The sequence below is a fragment of the Chenopodium album genome, chromosome 21, assembly GCF_948465745.1.
Source record: "Chenopodium album chromosome 21, dcCheAlbu1.1, whole genome shotgun sequence".
Classification (NCBI taxonomy): Eukaryota; Viridiplantae; Streptophyta; class Magnoliopsida; order Caryophyllales; family Amaranthaceae; genus Chenopodium; species Chenopodium album.
In genome coordinates this window covers 12,324,251-12,349,470 of record NC_137854.1, presented here as the reverse complement: position 1 = coordinate 12,349,470, position 25,220 = coordinate 12,324,251, and the positions used below count along the sequence as shown (strand labels likewise).

General features: G+C 37.5%; 3 protein-coding genes and 1 pseudogene across 4 annotated transcripts; 1 reads left to right on the top strand and 3 right to left on the bottom strand.

The window, feature by feature from the left end:
* Positions 1-383: 383 nt before the first annotated feature.
* Positions 384-6,685, bottom strand: LOC145601566 (uncharacterized). The gene is made up of 11 exons (XM_081657606.1): positions 6,317-6,685; positions 6,139-6,225; positions 5,597-5,782; positions 4,213-4,292; positions 2,890-2,978; positions 2,638-2,741; positions 2,476-2,557; positions 2,303-2,378; positions 2,091-2,205; positions 1,328-1,859; positions 384-761 (listed from the first exon to the last, which is right to left on the bottom strand). The coding sequence occupies exons 1-11, from the start codon at positions 6,585-6,587 to the stop codon at positions 671-673; spliced, it is 1,713 nt and encodes a 570-aa protein (XP_081513732.1). The 5' UTR covers positions 6,588-6,685; the 3' UTR covers positions 384-670.
* Positions 6,686-7,489: 804 nt separating this feature from the next.
* On the bottom strand, positions 7,490-9,429 carry LOC145601567 (putative transmembrane ascorbate ferrireductase 4; annotated as a pseudogene). The gene is made up of 4 exons (XR_014104419.1): positions 9,245-9,429; positions 9,118-9,169; positions 8,738-8,933; positions 7,490-7,759 (listed from the first exon to the last, which is right to left on the bottom strand). The product of XR_014104419.1 is annotated as a putative transmembrane ascorbate ferrireductase 4 (transcript).
* Positions 9,430-11,298: 1,869 nt separating this feature from the next.
* LOC145601104 (protein decapping 5-like) lies at positions 11,299-18,071 on the bottom strand. The gene is made up of 8 exons (XM_081657043.1): positions 17,781-18,071; positions 16,359-16,459; positions 15,250-15,330; positions 14,228-15,169; positions 12,844-12,921; positions 12,102-12,290; positions 11,844-11,954; positions 11,299-11,763 (listed from the first exon to the last, which is right to left on the bottom strand). Exons 1-8 carry the CDS (start codon positions 17,923-17,925, stop codon positions 11,617-11,619), a joined length of 1,794 nt encoding a protein of 597 aa, XP_081513169.1. The 5' UTR covers positions 17,926-18,071; the 3' UTR covers positions 11,299-11,616.
* A 1,021-nt stretch (positions 18,072-19,092) lies between these two features.
* LOC145600420 (uncharacterized) lies at positions 19,093-21,216 on the top strand. Its single transcript, XM_081656319.1, has 2 exons — positions 19,093-19,473; positions 19,843-21,216. Exons 1-2 carry the CDS (start codon positions 19,093-19,095, stop codon positions 21,214-21,216), a joined length of 1,755 nt encoding a protein of 584 aa, XP_081512445.1.
* Positions 21,217-25,220: the final 4,004 nt, after the last annotated feature.

Sequence of the window (25,220 nt, the reverse complement as noted above, 5' to 3'; positions counted from 1 at the left end):
AAGAATCAAAGCTATTGTTCATTCATTCAGTGCACTAGTCTTCTTTAACCTCATCAATAATCCCTGGTGTAGGATGGTTCTAATATGGAACCTATGCATTCAGTTTCTCAACATTTTTCTCAATAAACTCTCACAAATCTAATCAGTTAGCAGTCTTTTAGACATTTCCTCTATAAGCATTATTCGTGTGGTTACAAGATTGACCTGATTTAACTTATCCACAACAGCTGATGATAATAACTGTGGTTCCACTTTTGCAGCCCGAATTTTCAATTTTCTTCTCTAGACTTCTCGTGGCTTGTCAAAACTGGGTATAAAATCCCCGAATTTACAATTTCTTCTCTAGACTTCTCGTGGCTTGTCAAAACTGGGTATAAAATCCGTTAGCTGCAAATATCTTATACTTTATTGGTCTTGAACTCATGTGCAATGGCAGCTTTGCCATCAACATATATACAGAGTTTACAGTGCCAAAATCATGTCAGGTAGATTGGGTATGAAGAAGATTGCCGTGAAAATCAGATGAACACAGGCCCTAATCTAATTACAAATGTACAAGGTCCCTGAGACAGGTTATTACAGAGTGATCAGACAACCAAAAAAATCTTTATATTTTCCCCGAGCAATAAATCAATCTTCCTATTCCTGAAGCATATCTTATTACTAAGTATTATTGACTATCCCATTTCCATCTTCGGCCCACCTCCTCAAGAACCTTTGATCGAGCTCTGCTTTTCTTTGCTTCATCTTCTATCCAAGTTCTGCATCAAGAGATAGAATGATTAATGAAAAATAGGCATCCTAACCAGTAGCAATTACTCTCCCAGTTTCAAAATAATGGTCAGATATATTTGAGGATGGCTGATAAAAAACTGTCATCTAATGAGATTTGTAGCTTTACTAAGATTTAGGAGTACAGTCCAACTTGAACAGAATTTTACTAAACTACTGTCATTTATACTAAACATTTAAATGGTTGCAGAAACATTAACATTCTCCCCTCATAATAATAATATTTTTTCTATAAAATAAAACAAAATAATATTGTCGGTCACTCGGTAATTATTTATGAACACCATGAATACTGGGAACTGTGGGAAGGCATAAGCTAATGTATAACTAGATTCTAAAGACTTTAACTCTCGTTATTTAAACTACCACTATTCTGTTACTATGCGAAACAGAAGATGCTAAGTTTATTCAGAATCATTTTCGTGAGATCAATTTTTTAAAAAATTTTAAGGTCATCAAAAACCAGCAGCTTTGCATTATTTAGTTATTAATTGTAGAAATTGGAATGTTCAGACTCAAAATCAGAAAATTCTACCTCAAGATTCGAAGAGCTTCAATCTCAGCCTCTAGCACAGACTTGGCATCAAGAATTCCTTCCTTCTTTATTTGTAAATCAGAACGAAGAGTTTGCACTATTTCCTCATCGGAAGACTGTTCAGTTCTCTCTGACGCAAGACTCTCGGAAATTTCATTGATTTCCTCCTTCAGAGCCTCTAAAAGTTGCTTCTGACAGTCCATTGCAGCTTTCTCCTTTAAAAACCCATTTACAGCTCCCTCTTGCACAATCTTCTCTTGTTCCAAAAGGTTGACAGCATCTACATAAAACTGCTGCACTTTTAGGCCCCGTTTCTTCTCCTCTTCGATCTTTTCAGCCCACCACCTCTCTATTTCCCCTCGATCTAATAATTCCTGTCTGATCGCTTCTTTTGCAGCTACTCTAGAAGATTCCTCTTCCTTCAATCTTAACAATTCACTCTGAATGGCTTCTATCATGCGGCCACTTGTGAGTGCAACAGCTGCTTGTGCTATTGTTGAAGGTTTGTCTGGCTGAAGGCGCCTGATTTGTCCTGCAATGAGATTGAAATTAGACACCAACTTATTGTGCATTAACAGCAGAGGACAAGGATGCTTCAGAGAGTCAGATGACTTAGAGGAGTGCCATCAACATAACCAACCAGTCTTATCTGACAACTTTTCTGTAGCATATAACCAGATAACACATGTATTGAGGCCCAAAATTCTTTCTATGTAGTACTACGACATAAGAGGTTGTAAGAAAGAAAAGGCTAGCAACCTACCAAACACTCTTCTAAGTAGGCTTCTGTCCCCAGCAAGCATATCCATATAAAGTCCTGGCCATTCATCTGAGTTTGTCCTCCTTGCATCCATTAGGTCCAATTTTGTTTTCAGTAACTGGACTGTTAAAGAGTCAGTCTCTATAAGTTGAAAAATCATCTTAATCAGCTAAGAATAGCCAAGCATTAACAACAATATTCTGAAAAACGTCTACCTCTGGATTTCGTGAGTTGGAGAAATCATATTCCAGCTGGGATCTCCATTCTATTAGATCCCGTCGAGATAAAAATCTACAATATTAAGATATAGGGTCATAAATCACTTGAATATTCTGTTTCAGTCATACCAACATATTCAGGCATATAATAGGACTTTGTTACAGAGTACCTTTCGGGAGAAAATTTCAAACCTCCATCAAATTTATGCTTCAATGATAGTTTACTTGGCACAACACCAGCTTCTGCTAGGGCTGAAATGCAATGGCAACTCATACTTTTTAGTTAGCGTACACAATTTTCCATAGAAAGAGATTGAATTATTGATCATTACCCTGTATGGAGTCAAAATCTGGGTCTACATCAGTCACATCCTCATAAGCAAAAATTACTGACCCAGAGAGAGCAACATCTGGTATAATCTTGTACTTTGGGTTCCTACAAGGCAAGCATAACATACAAAAACATACAATAAAGCAATGCAAAAAGTTATATTATGAGTTTCTGGCAAGTGAAGACCAGAAAATTGCAACAACCAGACAAAGATACTTGACCATTTAAAAGTAACATAGTTAAACTTTGGTACCTTTCCAACAATGAACTAGCTCGAACTAACCACCTTGCGTATTCTCTTCGGGTGCAGAGTTCATTAGCCTTGACATCTTCATCTAAAATCTGCGTACCTTAACCACATTTCAGAATCCATGCTCAGAACTCAACTGGTTTTAAACTTTTTGTTATAAAAGATATGTTAGTTTATGATAACTCAATATTCGGCTGCAACACTTTAGGATATATGAACCATATTATCTTTCATGAACTCTTTACAAAGACCAAAAAAGGTTAGATCAGACCATACCATACCATAACTTTCTTATTTTCATTTGCTTGTTGCTATATATCTTTAAGGATCCCACTTAATACCTATTTTCTGATATATAAATGTATTAACCCTTAGAAAACTTAGATCATAAGACCTTATTTTAGGTGAAGAGAAAGGGCCTAAGAGAATAAGGGTATACAAACAAACACAAGCACAATATTGTTTATAGCATTAATCAAATAGTAAGTATCTATTGCTAGGAACTGACATAGTTTACAACACTAACAATGGTAGAAATTAAGAAGAAAAATGATGATTATATTCATAAGATGAGAATTAAATAAATTGAATGATAATTCCACTTTCGAGAGGTGGATTCTCTCATAATGAGCTTTTGCGAGGCTCACTTACTCCCAATAACAAACCACTCAATATTCAACATGTCCTTATTCCTCCTAAGGCCTATTTATAGAAAATCCCTCTTAACAAACCTCTAGCTTATTCCCCAAGTTACTACTAATAGAATATGACTAACATGCCCTTCCCCCAAATATTGATTCCTTGCATCTATCAAAGTAGTAAAAGAGTGAACACAATCATCTCAGTTAGCATGAAAGATGAGCATGCGCCAAAAGTGTGCAACATACTATACAATAGTCTTGTGACTTGAGAGTCATATTCAAAGAAATTAACTAATGGCCTTATACATTTGTGACTCCATATAATTTAGAGCAGACTCCCAAAATGATATACTCCTATAATCATCCCAACAGAGGTTATAGGTCAGGCGACAAAAGTGTAAGCTTGACTGAGCTGACATGGCTACTCATTAGCCTTTTCTTTTAATCGTCAAATAGGCCAATATGTTAAACAGACAGTTACCATATAATGTTTATGTTCGCACCCTAAAATATAACAGCAATGGTAATTAAGAAGCCTTTATCAACCCCTTTATATCACAGCATAATATAAATCATTTATAAAGGAAACTACTGCAGCAACCATCATACATTATCAGATTACAGAAGCTACTCCAACAAAAGTGACAAGTAATGAGCACATCTAGCAGTATTTCAAGGAACAAACCTTCAGTTTTTTCAAAGCATGTATAGCTTCTTGCTGATTGGAATCCACAGCAACATCAACAACACGAGTTTGGCTCCTTTCTACAAATCAAATTCCAGCTAAAGTTAGCAGGATGCAATAAATCTATCTATCTCAGTGAGTAATAGAAAAAAAATAATCTAAAAGACTTTAAAAACAAAATATCAGCAGGGGCCACAATCAATTCCGAATGAAAACCCTATATCCCTTGAGTATGTTTTATCATTTGCATCAACCCATAAGAACGTTCTAACCTTGGTTTACAATCAATTTTAAAGCCTAGCATAATCCTCCATTGAAAAGCTAAATATAGACAGACATAGGAAATGAGAAAAAAGGCCCTATAGGGGAAGACAAAAGCAAGAGGTGTAGCTAAAATTTAAAGTAACAAATAAGCCAAATTAAAGAAACTTAGATAGCACATAAACTGTCCAAGCAAAAAAGTAGCATATAAAACTTTAAATGTATAGACAAGTATACCACACATAGGAAAGAGGAAATAATGGGAGTAGTAGAAAGATAAATAAATGACAAAGTAATCTCGTAATCGTATCATATTACTTAAATCATTTGGTTCTGCATCAGATAGTCTTTATATGATGCTCAGTAAGGTACATCCTCTTCCCCAAAAGGTTTGTCACTTTTGAATTTTTGGAACAGCCACACAGGGGTGTTTCTCTATACATTCAAATCACTTATAATAGTTCCTCAACTACAAAATTTATACATTACTTGGACTTTTCATTCTTTGTTTTTATCTTTCATTCATCATTTGTTGCATAAATTTTATGGAAACAGTCATCAATCGTGTCGTTCCTGGAATATTACTGTTATTGTCTCAGGAAGCTGCCAAAGATATTGACTGCCTCAAACAAGAACTTAGTCCGATGCTAGCAGCTACATACTATGATACTAGCCAAGTAGCCAGTTTTCATACAAACAACAAAGTCTAATAAGAAACAAATGTCAGGTACATTGATGTTTACCATCATAACATGAATAATTTGTTTTTTCACTAAAATCACAAATATACTACTCCCTCCATCCCCGAAAGAACAACCCTTTTGGGTTGATTTCGAGGGTATTAAGAAAATAAAAAAGATAGTATTAAAAGACATTGGAAAGTCAAATTCACATGGGGTTTGTAAAAAAATCGATAGAGAAAGTAATAAAAGTATATGGAAAAACAAAATTTACATGGGGAAGCTAACTTTGCACAAGTATTGTTGCAATTTGGAGAATATTTTAATGCAAATGCGATGGTCATTTTGGGACTAGATTTAGGCTAAAAGAGTCGTCCTTCGGGGGACAGATGGAGTAGTTGCTAAATATAAAAACAAAGCTTGAACTATAATCAGAAACATACCTGATTCCACAGACTTCGACACCACATCTGAAGAATCAGCCTGTGACCTCTCAGAAACTTCAATTCCCACATCAAGTTCAGGCTCAGGTTCAGATTCATCAAAATCAATAGGTTTAGTTTCAACATCTTCAACATCCACTTCTACTAAAGAACCAGGAGATGAAGTTCTAAACGGCAATCGGAATCCTGGACATATAACACTATACACTTAGAGCCTAAACCCGCAAAATCTTTCCAACCACAATGGAAGCAATTATCAAACAAAATTCACTTCATTTAGGTGCATAAAGCCTATCAACCACGCTAGCTATGCAAGCTAACCGGCTATGTATTAATACATTTCCTAAGTTCGGTACACAATTCGTGACAAAATCACGCATTGATCAGTGTTATCAATGTTTAATGCTTCCTTTGTTAAATAAATTCCTAACCTTATAACTACATTATCAGTTATCAATGTTTAATGCTTCCTTTGTTAAATAAATTCCTTTCTTAAAAATTAATGCCAAAACACAGAAAATTATACAATTGAAAAAGCTAACCATTTTTTGACAGCGAGAAATGAGCTAAAGCAGCGACAAGAACAGCAATTGAAGTCCCAACACCAGCAACCAAAAACGTCGGAAAACCTACACAAATTCCAACAACAAAATATATCATTAAAAAAACAAAAACCCCATTTCAAAATCAAAATTAATCATCAAAATCAGATTAAAAAACCTTTCTTTTTGTGGGGAATCAGAGGTTCAGAAACAGCCCAACCACCAAAATCATCTGTTGAAGCATCATCGGGAGGAACCCAGGAGAGATTGGAGGATTTGTCAACAATGGCAGAAGAAAGGCGGAGGGTGGGTTTAGCAAGACTGTGATGAGAGAGAAAAGTGATCGGAGAAGTGAAGGGAAGGTGGTGATGGCGGCGAGGAGAGAGAGAGTGGGTATGAGTGAGGAGGAGAGAGAATGAAGATGGAGAAGTTGTAGTTGAACTGCACATTTTTTTTGGTTGGAAAATTGGAAGGGTTTAGGGAGAGAGATTCAAAGAGTTTGTAGTGTGAATGTGTGATGAATGATGATGAGTTAGGGTTGAGTAGTTTGTTTGGTTGATGGCTGATTCCTATGAGAGATGGTACTCAAATAGTCAATGCAAATGTACACTTTGAACTTGTGAGAAAAAATTTGTCTTGGCAAACTACAAACATAGTGTTGTGACTTGTGACTTGTGGCTTAACAAAAACACACTCAAATTGATCTTTTTTCTTTTTTTAAAAAAAAACATATTTATTGTTAGAGAAACCGGTTCGAATTTCGCTTAATTACTGAAAACTTGACTTTATATACAGAGTAATACTTATCTTTAGGACTGCCAATGAGCCGATACACTCGTGAACAGCTCGTGAGCAAGTTCGGACAGAGCTCGTTCCAGTGGCGGATATAGAAAATATTTAGCGGGGTCAAAATGTATTTGAAAATTTTAATGGAGTCATTTGATACAAATACAAGTAATTTTATTGGAAAAAAGTATTAAATTTATAAGATTTTTTTTTCCGGTTCAACCCCACTTGGATACCATGCATGCACCACTGTTCATTAAATAAATGAGCTTGAACAAAATTTTTAAACTCGAATAGTAAACAAGTCTAGAAAAACAAAATGAAACAGAAATATATGAAGTATACATTTAAGACATTATTGACTTGATGAGAACAAATATACTAAAAATTCAAACTTCACAAAGTTACACGAGAAATCACTAATCTATCTTTTGATTGTACCTATTTCTTTGTACACTCTAGTGTTAGAAATTCTAATTCCATACGCGGATACGCCCTTGTCGACTAATATCTATTGTTGGAATAGATACTAGATAGCCTTTGTTGGATGAGTTTTGTGATGGCCTTATTTAGGTGAAACAGCGGCGAAAATGACAATTCCACCAAGAAGTGCAAGTCCTAATCCAAGGCCATTTACAACAATGGATTCTGAACTCCGCTTTGGTAGGTTTCTCTTTGTTTGCATGAATGTTAGCTTCTCTAACAGCCCTGTTTCTGCCGTTGCAATTGCCATACCGGACGTGTATAGGCCAAGAAAGACGTGCCACTGCAGCACTTTCATCCTGACTCTCCGGACTTCTCCTCTGTGCCAAAAGCTTAGGAAACCCATCACCCACTGCATTCAGTCATTCTTCCAAGATTAATAACAAATAATTGATAAAAACACAAGTTAGATTAAAAACTTAGGTGTTAATTCATTTGATCACGGTTGTAATCATCAAATGTGAAGCTCTTTTATGTTTAGGATAAAAGAGGTAATAGAGAAATCAATTTTATTTGTGTCTGCCAAAATCAATTGGCACAATCAAACCAAATTCTAAAATATGCCTTCACTTAACCAACATTTAACATTTTGCACTGGGCCTATTGGGCCCTATTCAATTTGAACTTCGCATGGGTGGGAAAAGAGGATAAAGGACCACATTTCTCATTGATTATTTTAATATTTCAGAAGTGATCATTGCCAATGCCTTCAATCATGCCCCTAAAGTGACTTTTTTTTTTTTTTTTTTTTTATCCCAATGTAATGTATGATTTATGTAGAAAAAAATTCATTAGTGAAGCAAAATAGCTATTAAATGATGACTTTAGTTACTATGGGGTCTATTTTTAATAAAAAGTTGTTGATTTATTTACAGTTTTATCATTTGATAAACATATTTTGTTTATCAAGAAGATAAATTTGTATTTTTTTTTTATGCATATTAACTTGTTACATATTAGTAGAGTAAATTGAATTACTAACATGACACATAAATTTGGACATACATTTATTTCATAATTAAAAGTATCTTAAGAACAATTAAACTAATGAGTAGTAGAGTAGAGAATGAAGTAAAATAACATATACGAGGTACAAAGTATACATATATAGTTATACTATTTTAGACACTAGATGGTCCATACTCCATAGGTGTTAAGTGGATCATGGATGAGACCTAAGCTCTCAATAACCAAGATAAGTAAGTGCATTAGTATACTAAAATAGAGATCATTAAATGTCAATCCCTTTTCTTTAATATTTTATTGTACACTTAAAGATTAATAATGCACAAATCAAGTAAATATATGAGAAAGAGACAAGAAAACAAACCTCAATGCCAAAAAGGGAGACACAAATAAACCCATCCAAGAATGTAAGCTGTAGAAATTAGCAAAAACTCCATTTTCTCCATGAAATTTAGTCCAAATTCCAAATATTCCAGAAGCCAAGGCCACTCCTTGCATTCCCAAATGCACTAATTTCTTCATAATCCTTGACCCTGGCATCCATCTATGTACCAATATGGCTAGTAACCCACCAAATTAAATCACAAAACAATTAAAACCCATCAAATATTTTCCTCCAAAAATGCATTCAATGCGGAATCAATAGTCACGTTGAAAATGTAATTTTGACTAATACACAGTAATGTAGTCGTAACAACTAAATCTAGACAAAAGGGAGTGTATATAAATTTGATTTTCACTTACCTTCTCCACTTACGATTATGAGCCCAATCACCATTAGTAGAGGATGAAGCACCTATTAGTCAAGCAAGAACATAATTAGCACAAGATAAACATGATTAGCTCATCATCAAAGAGAAAGAGAGATTACAGAATAGATGAAGTTGTTAGGAGAGTTGTGAATGAAACTCGACTTGAAGAAAAGAGCCCAAATTAAGACAAGTGCTGCAACTAAAACAGCTGATAATCTGGCAAATATAAGAAGTGAAAATGTAGAAGATGACATTTTTTTTGTAGTTTAAATTTGTAGAGCTTCAAAAATGATAATGTTTTGGACCGACGTTTGGATTGAACAAAGCACTAGATCTGTGGCGCATTTCTGGTAAAGTTGTAAGGAAGGTATCAGTCTCAAGTGGAGTGAGTATAATTACTAGTCTTACTATACTAGTGTACTTTGTTTAATAATGTAGGCATGTAGCCTACTGCCTACTACAGTCTTCTGTGATTATTTTAAGCATGTTGGAAATGACGCCTTCATTAGGGTTTAGGCCGTTATTATTAGCCTTATTACAACAAAACCAGTCGATGAATATCAGATATTCAACAATGCACCCTCCATCCCAAATTATTTGCCTTGTAAATTCGTAAGCTATATTTTAGCTTAACATGTTTTAATTTAGTGGAAAAGATGAGAAGAGAAAAATGGTGGGTTCTAAAATAGTTTTAATGAGACTAAAATTGTGGTCCCTCATATGTATCTATAGTACTCCGGTCGATTAGATGATGTAAACAACAAAATTATTCAAAATAATTCATATTTCGTATATTTTAGTATAGTAACGAACCCTTCCTGCCTACCCAACTCTTAGTGTTGAAATATAAAGTCGTTTGTTTACCTTTTATAATCACCTCCTTAAAAAATGTTCCTTGAGACTGTTTTGCGAGTAAAAAACCAAAGTAAAAGGAAAACAACCTAAGAAGAAAAACTCGAGTGTTTTATATAGAAACTAGTTTTTTGGCCCGGGCACTGCCCCGGGTCATTGTATGCATATAAAAATACTATATTAAAAAAGAAAAATTAGAAAAAATAATCCCAACTTTCATTTATTCTGGAATAATCCGAACTTTGGGGGTCTTCTTTTTCTTCAATCCCAAATACCGGTTACCGGTTGAATGGGTTATTTATTTATTTTTTTAATTAAAGTGACACGTGTCACGAATCAATTGGCTAAAAAAATTAAAAAAAAATTTAAAAACAAATTAAGAACAAAACCCACCAGCCAAAGCCCAACCACCTAGCCAATCCGGCAACCGCCCATGCCAGCCACCTACATACATTGGTGGTTTTATAAAAACAATATCGACCATTTGTTAATTATTAATTAATATGAAGTAACTAAATATTATATCGTATCATTAAAATTTCTTCGAGTAACAAATTTCTTAGTTAAAAAAAAAACCTTTATTTAAATTTGGGTTACACATTTTAATACTTAAATATAAGTGTATAACTTATACTAAAGGTTGAGTAATGGAAAAAAATGAAATTAATTTTATAATTATATTGTTGTCAAAATATACACATATAAGTTGGCTATTAAAATTTTTGTATTTATGAACATGAATAAGTCTTTTTAATACAACTTTATTATCATAAGATTTGTTGTTGGAGTAATGGTTAGAGTTTAACTTTAATGAAGATGAGGTCATGGGTTCAAATAGTATTGCTCACAAATTATTAATTTTTGTGTGGAAACATTGATGATTGGTAATAGTATGTGACATGGCAACACGTGGCAAGATTGACAACACGTGGCGAGATTACAATGCTTGCCTTTGAGTTTTAATATATATATTGATTAATATCCCATTAGCCTCTTAATTGTAAAGCTTATTAACTACTCCCAGAAGCTGCACCATTCAGGACCACAATTGGTTTTTTCATCAATGTATTCGATATGGTCCACATTATCATTTCCATCCTCAACATTGTCATCAAAACCACCACCAAAAGTAGCTAATGGAAATGCCAATTCAGTTCAGCAAATCAAACAACCATCACAGTGAAACCAAACACCATAATCTTACACGGTACAAGTGTGAAACCCAAATACCCGAACACAAGTTACATCTATTGCGCACATAAGGGAGTCATGCAGTAATCAACAAATCCAACACTCTTAACACAACTTGAGGGCATGGTAATTAAAAGAAAGTTGAAAGCTAGTAACCTCATAACTTAACCAAATAATCACACCATCAACTAGTTCCAATTTACATCACTGAACAGTTTTATGTCAACCAATGATAAGCTACAAATTTGCTCTTAAATTTTCTTTCTACTGCATACTTGCTTGCTTATCACCGGTGAATATGAATCAAAGTAAAAATAACCGCAAACTAACAAAAGATACATAATAGAAACCTTGCCCATACTAACTGAATCAACAAATGTTAACCAGAGCAGTTATCTTCTACCACTTTCTATCAAAGTGATGCACGCATAATCACAGGCAATACAGATCAGGAACCCCGGCTAGACATACCACGCCCTCGCCCCCTTCCATGGTAGCCATACCCCCTTCCATAATAAGAACCACGACCACGGCCGCCACGATTTGGTCCCCGACCACCACGCCCACCTCGGTATCTCACAAAATCACCAAATGTCTGCAGCCAAAGTAAATAAAAGTTCATACATCAATCAAATCCAATAGAACAAAAGCAATTATCTTTTCTACAACATATACCTCAGCATCTATCTTCAATTGCTCAGAGAATCTTGTCCTCCCATTTTGGGAGTCATGCTCAAGAGTGTTGCAGGAGAGGGTATCGAAGAAGTCATCCTTATTATAAACAGGCTGCCAATCAAACATTAGAAAGAATATTAAGCCTTAGTGTTGAGAAAATGCAGAGCTCCAATCAATATTATGATGCAGGGAAGAAAAAGTCCCAGAAAACAGAATTATTTCAAGATCCATCATGTCAAAGAAGTTTTCTGGATGTACCGTTGCATCATTTTGAGGCGCTTTCTCCTCCCCCTCCTCTTCAGAATCATCCCCACCATTACCATCTTTGTCTTTGGTGTGACCCTTGTTGCTCTTACCAAGATGACCCCATACTTCATCCTTTTTGAACTTCTCATTCATAGCTGTAAAATCAAAGTCCTCCGTAAATTGTGTCACTGGACGTGAGCTCTGCAAGGACAATCTGCATTTAGTTCCATCTCGGGTAACAGACAAAGCCAGACAAATCTCAAAAGCATGTCCAGAAAATTATTGTAACAATAACTTTATCAAATTGTAAACACAACAAGAATCCCTAAATTATCACAGCAAAGACAGTGCTCTATGCAATTTCCAGTCAAGATGTGGAAACTACAAATAAATCAGGATCATGCCACTTTGGTGAATACGAGTGTATGAGGATTCTGAGAGATGATAATTTTTTGGCTGAGAAATGCATTTTTTTACCGAGACCTCACACGAAGCACAAAGGTGCAACAGCAATTGGTATGAAAGGGGTTTAACAGATTTTGGAGCTGCTACTATTCAAAATTCATAATTAAAAGGTGGCAGGCTCTAAATCACATTAAGCATTTAAAATATCTTTGTTAGTTGACAGTGAGAGTAAGTTGCAATTCTTTGCAACTGTCTTCTTAGATAGAAATATGAATAATTTGATCAAAGAATAGAATAGAAAAGGCAGACTTCTCAAGATAATTCATAAAAAGATAAAGATGTCAATTACCCCACTTCCTCTTCCTCTTCCTCTTTCATGTCCCCGATAGTTGTAGTTTTGACGTGGATGATACTGGTTTCCATTAGGCTGCATAGGAGAAAATTAGTCGTATTAAGAATGTTGCTTATTACAAGCTACAAAAGTACTAACAAATCAACATACCATAGACAGTCTGTTACTTTGTACTTAATAAAAACAAAATAAATATAAAAAAAAAGGGACCACTAAACATCTAAAAGTGAACAAAAGTAGGACCAATTAAAGAAAGGGGGGAAGAATAGATAGCAAACATTGATGAGTGTTAAAAACAAGATCAAAATATACTGTACAAATTCAACTGTTAAAGAACCCCCCTTTTCCCTAATAAAATCACATCAACAAGATCATAACTACCACAGTCCTAAGGTCTAGAACTAAACAACTGCCAAATGTTACATTGGCACTGCATGCAACAAGTTTTTGTCAATGAACCATAATATTCATAGTTCATACTCCCTCCCAGTCCCACAATAGCTTACCTGATTCTTTTGGACATGCTTGCCAACACACAGCTTTGACCATCAATATATTTAATTATCCATTAGCAAATATTATTTAAAGCTGGAATTTTATTATGCATTGAGATTAATCCAACTACGATTTATTGATGTCTTATTAAGTCAATTTACTAGGCAAAAAATATAACCATGAAAATTCACTACAGAAGCTTACACACAAAAAAACTCATCATTAGTAGCCAGGGAGAAATTAGGTTGTGCAGTGACTAACAAAACTTTCCATAGTTCACTACAGAAGCTTCCATCCATTTAAGAGCTCTTCAATAGTAGCCATAGAGAAGGCTTTGTAGTGACTAACAGAACTTTGCATAGTTCACTACAGAAGCATCCATGCATACGCGATTCATAATTTAAGGCAATTCTTCAGTGTGTAGAACACAATAAGATTAGTTCCATACTCCTATGACATGTGCAGTGAGCATCAGTCCTTTCTTTCAAATATCTTAGCATGGAAAGGAAAGTTCACCATGTTTGCTCTCCTTGTTTTAGGTCTCCAAATGAACTCACACTTCCTTCTAGATCAATTTCAGAATGTGTCATGGTCTCAATTTCAACGACACTTGATCACGTAGGGCTATGGGCACATTTCTGATGTATGCTTACTATGTATGTCCTAAACCTCAAACATAGTTGCTGGATATCTTAGGAATCTTATGACATGCTCCTGTGGATTCAAGCACTCTAGTAGCTAAATATGACACTTGCACCAAAAACAGGAAATTTCTCAAGTGATTATCTAATAATGGGTGATAGGAATCATAATAGTCTTAATCATGATTATTATTGCAAGTAGCAGACGCAAAAGGTAAATAAATAAACAATATACAGATAATCACCTTTGGGAAAGCCCTTGACGCAGGGGGCAGGGGCAATATTGGTGGTTGTGCCTCCTTCACTACTTCTGCTTTTGCATCTGATGGTGCTGGTGATGCTGATGAGACTTGAACAACTTCCACATCTTTGTGAGCAACTTGTGAAGATGGAGATGATGAAATCGGTGGTTGTCCAGACTGCAGGAGTTGATCAGGTGTGACCAGAGATGGTTTGGAAGTCTCAGCTTGGCTTGAAATGGAAGAACTGATGACAGATGATGGTGCTTGAGAAAGACCCATGTTTGGCAAGCCTGAACTAGACATAGCATTGACCTTGTTAGAGACAGGAGGTGCAATGGTACTAGCATCTGGAGCAGTGATTGCCAATGGCGGTATTGACGGGAAGCTAGGTGTTGAAAGAAGTCCAGAGTTGGGAGCCTTAGATACTGCAGAACTGAAAGATGTTTCAGACGCTAGGGTGGTGGATGGCACAGGAGGCAAATTAAATTGTGGTAAAGATGTTGATGTTAAAGTAGTTGAAGTGCTGCTTGAGCTAACCAAACTAGGGGGTATCTCAGGCAATTTTGGGCCAGTCATGTTTGAAGCTCCCGTTGGTAAAGTTGGATTGAACCCAGAATATTGCATTGGTTGTTGCAGGGAAGGTGGCACAGCAAGCCCATGAGGTGGTCGGAGCAAAGGTTGCTGAGGCATATGAGGAAGCCCATTGGGAGGGCCATAAAAACCAGGCCAGTACATAGGCATAGCAAGTCCAGTACCATTTGCACCTGGAGGAGGTGATGGCCCCCAAGAGCCTAAATTTCCACCTGGCTGGTACAAAGGCAGAGCACCAGGAAAGCTTGAGCCAGGGTGTCCAAGCTGGGGTCCATGAGAACTACCATCAGCTGATGGTGCACTAACAGCTGGTGGCACATTCGACGATGTTGAAGCCGGGTGAGGATAATGAGACTGCAGAAATGAGCTCGGATTCAGATGCCCAGCTAATTTCACAAATCAAAATCATGCAAATGAATTGTGCATTTCTTTACCTGAATGATAGCAGGATCATTGTCAACTGAAGATGTTGATGCAATTGGCTGAACAGGAGGTGATGATTTCACCTGCAAATCCTGCAAGTAGAGATTGATGGAGACAGAAAACCGATCACTATAAAGCCTGGTTTAAGAAAATTATGATAAGAATAAATAATTTTTGAGAAATATGTACAACCAGATACAACTCATACAAGTCACATCTCTGTCCAGATAGCTTTACAGACATTTCTACACAACAAAATATAGTGAACGACCTAACAGGTAATCCTTATTAGGTTATTAACCTAAGATGTACCACAAGTCAAGTTCATGAAGATTAAATATTTGAGTCTCTTCCACCAAAAAATAAAAATATCCCTTAGTGTTAGAAAGCAATGTTCTTTACTCATCATACTGCAAGCAGGATAACCAACTATGGTATCTTGCTTTACTCATCATACCGCAAGCAGGGTAACCAACTATGGTATCTTGCTTTACTCATCATTCTGCAAGCAGGAAAACCAGCTATGGTATTTTGCCACTGGTATTAAATGCATGAAGAAAACTTGCTATTTTAGGGCTAGAAAATGCAAATAAGAGACGATAAATTTTATTACAATGCTGATGCCAACTAAACCAATAAAATAAATATATAACTAAATATAGAAAATAAACATCGTGCCGTCAAAATTGTACACAGAGGTCTGTTAATTAATCCAACTCTGTATCTTACTCCCAAAGTCTCTAGCTAGAAGTGCAGTAACAGTTTCTGCAGAACTTCTCATTAGTATGCATTAATCAAACAATTCTATTGTTAGAGAGAGGAAATTACTTCAGTCCCAAGGACAAAAGGCATCTAAATGTCCATCACCTAGCGGAGCAATGCGAACAAAAAATTAACAAAAGCAGCAGCTATCATCAGTTATTTACACAACCCAGTCATGGCAATATGGGTGCATGGCACTCTTAACAGTCAGATGTAACTATAAGAAGCTCACAACTACTATCAACCCCTTATAGCATTAATATCATTTGTATACTTCATCAAAGAGCTTCAACTCCTAAAGGATGCTAAATTTGCAACCACACAGAACCAGTAATATGCTGTACATAACTACATATACCTTAATGTCACTGCCACGGAAGAGTATATACTCATAAACCTTATCACTAGGAGCTACTTGTGGGCCTTCTTTCTTTCTTCCTTCAGTTCCAAATGATCTAACTGCAATGTGAAAAGAAAAAATATATATATTTTTTTTTATTAGTTACAGTCTCTACCAATTCATCAGGTTTCAAATAGGCCCAAATGCCAAAACAACTAACAAGGAAAATCAAAAACATATACAGGTAACATACTCAAACTTCTTTCAAAGAATTAAAAGTCATAGGCCAACCAAGGACTCAAGACAATGAAGACTTAAATATCACTTAAGAAATCAAAATAGCTATGCCATTGTGGGCATCCTTATCAGATGCATGAACAACACCCCAACACCCACCAACAAGTAACCAAGCCACTCAGACATCAAAAAATCAGAAATTTAGTTCACACAAAAGATATTATTGTAAACAAAAAATCAGATTGGTATCATGTGTCATGTGTGTACAGCAAAAGACTCCACCATAAATGGCTCATCAATTAGACATGCCAAGTGAGATCAATTTAAAATCGATATAAGTAGTTAAGAGGTTCTCTGCACAAGCAACAAGAAAGGGGTTACAAATCCTGCTTGCCAAATCACAATGCCCGATGAAATCATGGGCCTTAAACATATTTCTAAATTATTCACAGCTGTTGTAGGTCCATATCTTCATCCAAATATATACAAACAATTTACTCTCATTCATTGACCTTAAACCTTTTATCTAAATGCTCTCAATCTACAATTCTCAATCCGGATAGATGCAAATAGATTTCGACATTTTTGCTCACTAGTTCTACTCTGACACTTTCTCTCAAGTTATCATCAATTCATCCCTAGCCGGCAAGCCCCTGCCCCTCCTCTCGTCTTTCTCCACCTTCCCAAAAATCCTTTCATCTCTCTCCTCAATTCTTGCCTCCCCCGGCACCTTGTGAATCTTACCCTCTGAACTGAATACGGATGCAGAAATCAGTATGGACATCCACTTCTAGCAACAGCAAAATAAATTCACAAGTCCTTAAACGGACAATTTGAGCCACGGAAACATTAAGATTTAGCAATTTATTTCACATTCATGCCCAAAATCATCACTCTCCTTCAATCAAAATTTTCATATTCATGCCTGAAATCATCACTGGAATAACCTCCTCCAATCAAATTCACATTCATGCCCTAAATCATCATTACTAGAATAAACTCCTTCAATCAAATTATTCACATTCAAGCCCTAAATCACCACTACAACAACCTCCTTCAATCAATTTTTTCACATCCATGCCCTAAATCATCACTAGAATAACATCCTTCCATCAAAATCAACACAGAAATACAATTGAAGCGCGAAATCGATCATCAAACAGATTTCTGAACAATTGAAAGCGAAATTAGAGAATCGAATACCGTTTCGAAGGCCAATACTGGATTCTTCAGTGTTGATGCTATAGAGAATGCCTTCATATCTGATCTCACTCTTTGATGTCAAACTGATCAAACTTCCGATGTACGAATCGGCCGATGAAGTCATCTTCGAAGCTTCGGCCGCCATTGATTCTGGTTCTTATCAGTTACGAACTCACCATAGGAGAGAGAAAGAGAAGAGAGTTATTGTTGACTGTTTTTAGACTGATGAGATTGATGATAAATGGTTTATTAGGGTTTTCTTTCTGGTAATACTTGTACCAAAATTACGTTGGATGCCTTTCCTTGGCGCTTTTGATCTTTAGTTTCTTTACGAGTTAATACAAATTGAAGTACTACGTTTGCCAAAAGTTGCACAAAAGGGACTAACGTTTCAGAAGTTGCAGATAGAGTACTCACCACATAATTAACCTTCTACAACAGATTAACCAAACAAAAAAAAAGGGAAATTAAAATTCTGACATTAATAAAGGAGGGGACTAACGTTTGCCATTGTTCAAGAAATCTAGCATTTAAATTATAGCTGGTACAACTCCAAAAAAACTTCCATATATACTCATCTCCATAGCCATCTTCTCCACCTTGCATCTATTGATTAAAAAAAAAATCAAAAGAAATAATTACAAAAATTACAGGAAATTAATTCATGTCTTGTCCTTAATTCATGTATGTTGGGCTCGTATTGTAATACGACCCATAACATCTAGGGCATCAGTCCAAGATCAATGGTTCAGCAAAAATAGGCAAAACGGCTTGATTGGAGTAAACAAGGAAAGCACCATCATACGTAACAATCAAGAGGATACTTGCCAAAAATACACCTACAGAACAGGGAAGAAGATAAATCAAGAAGATCTTCTTCGTTTTGAATATATTCTGAAGATATTTGTAAACCCTAGAGATCCCTAGGTATAAATAAGTGTAATTAGACATTTTTAGCACACATGTACGCACATATACTCAAAAAATAATAGAATTACTCTGCATTTATCTACGGAGCTTCATTCCTACTGAAGAAGGAGGCTAGTCCTTATTCAGTATTGTACCTCTAAACTTACTCTTTTTCATAATAGAGTTCATTCTGTCTATTTATTGTTGTTCTATTGCTCATCTATTGCTTTATTACTGCTTTATTGTCATTTTATATGCCATTGGTAGTATGATTGTTATTACCCCTCAAACCTAGCAGATTCTCATACGTCCTTGTTGAGATTTGCCTAAACAATTTGGCGCCCACCGTGGGGCTGATAATCAATTAACCTACCAATTCACCAAAAGAATCAATACAGACACCATGTCTGGGCACCAAGTACCCTTTACCATAGCCGAAATCAATGAGGGAATGAACGCATTCCGTCAAACCTTAGACCAACAAAAAAGCCAAATTGAAACACTGTTGGCCCAAAAAGTCCAAATTGAAGCCAAGCTTACCAGCCTCACCAAGCAAAATGAAGCCCTCCGTAGCCAAATACAATCAGTCGCTTCCAAAACCATTAATACCAGGAAAAACACTGAAAGTATAGCCATGCAGCTTGACATGTCAGGTGTCTTTCATACCCCTAACGGGGAAAAAGGATCTAAGTCTAGGGAAACAGCCCTAGATCTGGACTGTCTGAATGCAGGAACCCCAAAGCAGAATAGTCAAGAAGGGTCTGAGGAAGGAAAGATAGAGAAGGTAGTCAAAGAGTACCTCAAAGCAATCGAAGCCAAGATCGCCAAGATCCCTGGAATGCCAAAGCCCATGGAGGAAGAAGCATCAGATGGCTATATAGAGTCTCCTTTCTCAGAAGAGATCGCCATGGTAGAAGTGCCAAAGAGGTTCAGCACACCCAGCATGGCCATGTACGATGGAACAACAGACCCTGATGAGCATGTATCCCTTTACAAACAGAAGATGATGACCAGTTCAATCCCTAGAAACGTCAGGGAGGCCATCATGTGCAAAGGCTTTGGAGCCACATTATCAGGTCCAGCCTTAACTTGGTTCATTAATTTAGATAATGGGACAATTCGATCTTTTGTAGGAATGGTAAACCTATTCAAGATCCAGTTCGCCAGCAGCAGGAAAATAGAAAAACAGTCATCGGATTTGTACCGTATTGTGCAAAGACACGGTGAATCCTTGAGAGATTACCTTAATAGGTTCAACAGGGAAAAGATTGGAATACACAAGTGTGATGCTCCTACAACCATTGAAGCGTTCAGAAGAGGATTGCTAGATCACAGTGAGCTCTACAAGGAATTGACCAAATATCCATGCACAACCTTTGAAGATGTACAAGCTAAGGCAATGGCTCAAGTCAGATTCGAAGAAGATGCATATGCAAGAAAGACTCCAGAGCTCAGAAAGGATGAAGATCGCCCGTCAAGAAGGAACAACAACTTCCCCATGAGAGATAATCGATTCAAGCCGTATCAGCGTTCCCGCTTTGATGAAGGATCAGTCAACGCTGTCGAAGGAGAGTTTTCTGATTGGAGAGAAGATCCTGAGCTCCTACCAAAGCTGCACGAGTATTGCTTCAATGTCAATCCTGCAGGAGTAATAAGGACCTTGAACAAGATGGGAGATACTGTTCAGTGGCCTAGAAGGAGTGATAGGCCTGGGGAGAAGAAGGATCCATCCAGATGGTGTGATTTCCATTCAGATATTGGTCACACTACTGACGAATGTGTCGCGCTCAGAAAGGAAGTTGCATACCTATTAAAGAAGGGCTACCTCAAAGAACTCTTGTCAGACAGATCTAAAGCTTCAGGGAAGGATAGAGAGTCCAAGCAAGGAGGTCCTCCACCCCCACCTCCAATTGTCAAAACCATCTGTTTCATATCAGGAGGGTCAGAAGTATGCGGCCTAACATATTCAGCAGCGAAGCGGCACGCAAAGGAAGGTAACAAAGAGCAATCAGACAAGAGGGAAAAGTCAAAGATAGACATCCCTATCATGTTTGAAGAAAGCGACGCAGTAGAAGGTCATCATGACGGCCTAGTAATCTCACTCCCAGTTGGAAATTGCATGATTAAGCGAATCCTAGTTGACAATGGAAGTTCTGCAAACATCATCATGTTGGATACCCTGAAGCACATGAACATAGATGAGAAGAATATAGTTAACAAGTCAACAATGCTAGTGGGATTCTGTGGGGAAACCAAGAAGACAAGTGGAGAGATTACATTGGCAACATATGCAAAAGGGATCAACCTGCAAGTCAAATTCTTAGTAATCGACACCCTGTCCTCATACAACATGATTTTGGGAAGACCTTGGATACACGAAATGAAGGCCATCCCTTCTACGTACCATCAGATCATCAAGTTTCCTACTAAATGGGGAATTCAAGAAATCAGAGGAGATCCTAGGGAAGCCAAAGAATGCTATAAGATAGCACTGAAAGCAACATCTGCAGAAAAGAGTTCAGCATAGCAATTAGAGGGTCAGCTGGGCCAAGAGAAGTTGAGTATATCAGAAGAGCAAGAAGCTGCTGAAGTCCAGCTGAACCCCTTACATCCAGATCAGAAAGTCAGAATAGGATCAGAGCTTAAAGCGGAACTCAGACAACAAATTTACGACTTTCTAGAAGAAGAGAAAGATGTGTTTGCTTGGACCCACGAGGACATGAAAGGCATTCCCCCAGAGGTTATCACTCACAAGCTAAACGTAGACCAAATACATACACCAGTAAAGCAAAAAAGAAGAAAATTCGCGCCAGAAAGGAACAAGATCATCAACGAAGAAATTCAAAACCTACTGAAGACAGGAAAAATCAGAGAAGTAAAGTACCCAGAGTGGCTTGCCAACGTGGTGGTAGTAAGAAAGAAGAATGGGAAATGGCGGATCTGCATAGATTTCACAGACATCAACAAGGCTTGCCCGAAAGACCCATTCCCTTTACCTCACATTGATGCCATGGTAGACGCCATAGCAGGACACGAATTGTTATCCTTTATGGACGCCTACAGTGGTTACAACCAGATCCTCATGCACAAGGACGACCAAGAAAAGACAGCCTTCATTACCAGTCAAGGAATATATTGCTACAAGGTGATGCCTTTCGGATTGAAGAACGCAGGAGCAACGTACCAAAGGTTGGTAAACAAAATGTTTGAAAAACAAATTGGGAACACGATGGAAGTCTACATAGACGACATGGTAGTTAAATCCAAGAAGGCAGAAGATCACGTCAGAGACCTCAGAGAAGCATTCGTCATCCTAAAGCAATACGGCATGAAGCTGAACCCTACAAAGTGCACGTTTCGAGTACAGTCAGGAAAATTCTTGGGATACATGGTTACGCAAAGAGGAATAGAAGCCAGTCCGGAACAGGTCAAAGCTATCTTAGATCTAGAACGACCAAAATCCAAGAAGGATGTACAAAGCTTAACGGGGAAAATCGCGGCATTAAACAGGTTCATCTCAAAGTCTTCAGAAAAGAACAGAGCCTTCTACGAGGTACTAAAAAAGAACAAGGAGTTTAAATGGGAACAAGAACATGATGAAGCATTCCAGAAACTGAAAGAATACCTAGCCAACCCTTTGATTCTCTCCAAGCCCAAAGAAGGGGAACCACTCCAGCTGTACCTTGCAGTGTCTGAAGGGACGATCAGCGCAGTCCTTACAAGAGAGGAAGAAAAGGAACAATTTCCAATATACTACGTCAGCAAGACCCTGCTCAGTGCGGAAACAAGATACACTTCGTTGGAGAAAATCATTTTAGCCTTGTTCACTGCTTCAGTAAAGCTACGTCCATACTTCGAGAGTCATCCCATACGAGTACGGACCAACTACCCCATCAGAGCCATCATGAGAAAACCGGAAATGTCAGGAAGGATGGAGAAATGGGCTCTACATCTAAGCAGGTACGACATACAGTACGAATCCAGGACGGCAGTCAAATCTCAAGCTTTAGCAGACTTCGTGGCAGACTTCAGCCCTACACTTGAAGAAGAAGCACAAAAGGAAGTACTAGCCTTACAGGAACCAAAAGCTGCACAAAAATGGACACTCCATACAGATGGTGCAGCAAACATACGAGGAGTGGGCTTAGGAGTAGTACTGACATCACCCCAAGGAGACAAGATAGCACAGGCAATAAGGTGCAGCTTCAAAGCTACCAATAATGAAGCCGAATACGAAGCGCTCATTACAGGATTAACCGTTGCAAGAGATATGAAGATACAACACCTGGAAGTAATTTCTGATTCTCTACTCATGGTAAACCAAATCAACGGACAGTATGCAGCAAAAGATACCAGGATGATTGCTTACCTAGAAGTCACAAAGAAGATCATCAAGGAATTCAAGGAGTTCAAGATAGAACAAGTACCCCGGAACCTAAACACCGAAGCGGATGCATTGGCAAACTTGGGGTCAAACATCAATCCAGAAGAATTTGGGGCAATCCCACTTGTACATGTACTTTCACCAGCCATAGAGAAGGAATCAACCATGAGCGTCTACGAAATTCAAACAGGCCCTACAGAAGAAGAAGACAACAGTTGGATAACACCCCTGAAAGAATATCTCCTAAGCAACACAAAACCAACAGGGAAGGTAACAGCTCAAGCATTCGCTCAGAAAGCCTCCAAGTACTGCCTAATCAGCGATGTACTCTTCAAAAAATCTGCAGCAGGACCTTTCTTAAGATGCCTGGAAAGAAAAGAAGCTCAACAAGTCTTACAATCTTTACACAGTGGGGAATGCGAAAATCACTCCGGAGGAAGAAATTTAGCCAACAGGGCACTCAGAATGGGATACTACTGGCCCAGTATGAGAAAGGATGCAATTGAGTTCGCCAAGAAATGCTTAGCATGCCAAAAACATGCACCCTTGACGCACAAGCCATCTGAGGAGTTACACCCAACATTGACACCGTGGCCATTTATGAAGTGGGGAATGGACATAGTAAAACTACCACCATCATCAGGACAGAGAGTGTACTTCTTAGCAATGACAGACTACTTTTCCAAATGGATCGAAGCAGAAGCGTACAAGGAGATCAAGGATAAGCACGTCATTTCATTCATAAAGAGGAACATTCTAAGCAGATTCGGAGTACCAGCAGAGATCATTACAGACAACGGGTCCCAATTCATCAGCAACAAAACCACCAAGTTCTGTAAGGAATGGAACATCTCCCTCATCACATCTACACCAAGATACCCACAAGCAAACGGACAAGCGGAATCAAGTAACAAAGTCCTTATAGGCAACATGAAGAAAAGGTTAGAAGGAGCCAAAGGAAAATGGGCAGACGAACTACCCAACATATTATGGGCAGATAGAACGACTCCTAAAGGTGCTACAGGTCACACCCCTTTCTCACTGGTGTACGGATGTGAAGCAGTAATTCCAACAGAGGTAGAAGTGCCTACAGCAAGGTACGGGTTGATGACAGAAGAAAGAAATCAAGCAGAACTAATTCACAATTTAGACACAGTGGAGGAACTAAGGAAGGATGCACAAATGAGAATGGCAGCATACCAACAAGAAGTAGCAAGATCCTTCAACAAGAACGTCAGAGTTAAAGCCTTCAAGATAGGAGACTGGGTCCTCAGAAAGGTATACGAAAACACCAAGGAAGTCAATGCAGGAAAGCTAGCACCCAATTGGGAAGGACCCTATGAAATTACCAAGGTAGTAAGTAATGGAGCATACAGACTCAGGAACGCAGAAGGGAAAGAAGTGCAGCGAAGCTGGAACGCAGCACATTTAAAATTATATCATTTCTGAAGAAGGTACGCAATTGTTATTTCTACTTTGTCTTTCAAGTTACAAAAAAGAAACACAAAAAAAAAAACAGGAAAACAAGCAAAAATACAAAAAAATCAGAAAACAGAAAAACACAAAAATCTCCAACAGCCATAATCAGCACGAAAGGTACTTATCTATCTCTATCCTTTGTCAATTTACTTTATGATCATTACGAGTACTGACTTTGGTATCGGAGGGCCGTTGGGGAAACCCACGGCCACCCCTCACCTTCTTCTGTTTTGCAAGGAACACGACTGACATTACTGAACAAGGATGCAACAAGTCCCTTCACTATAGAACAAAGGCAAGGCATTCCCGAAAAGAACAGACCTACTACCCTCACAAAACTTACAAACACACGTAAGTAACACCATTACTATACAACTGTAATACAACTGTAATACATTCGTGATACAACCGCAAACACACCACACTATGCAGAAACGACAATCACACAGCAAGAAAGACAGAAATACTTAGTTGCATTGCAACAAAATTAAACAAAGCGTCCAGCTACAGAAGCGTAGCACAAAATAAAAACAAATTATCCAGACTGCACTAAGGCAGTAAACAGAAACAACATCCAAAGTTGTACATTTTTTATTAAAAAGAAAGGTGACACAGCACTAGCTAAACTAATTTTCTCCCGTGTTGTCAGCAGGGACTACTTCTTCAGC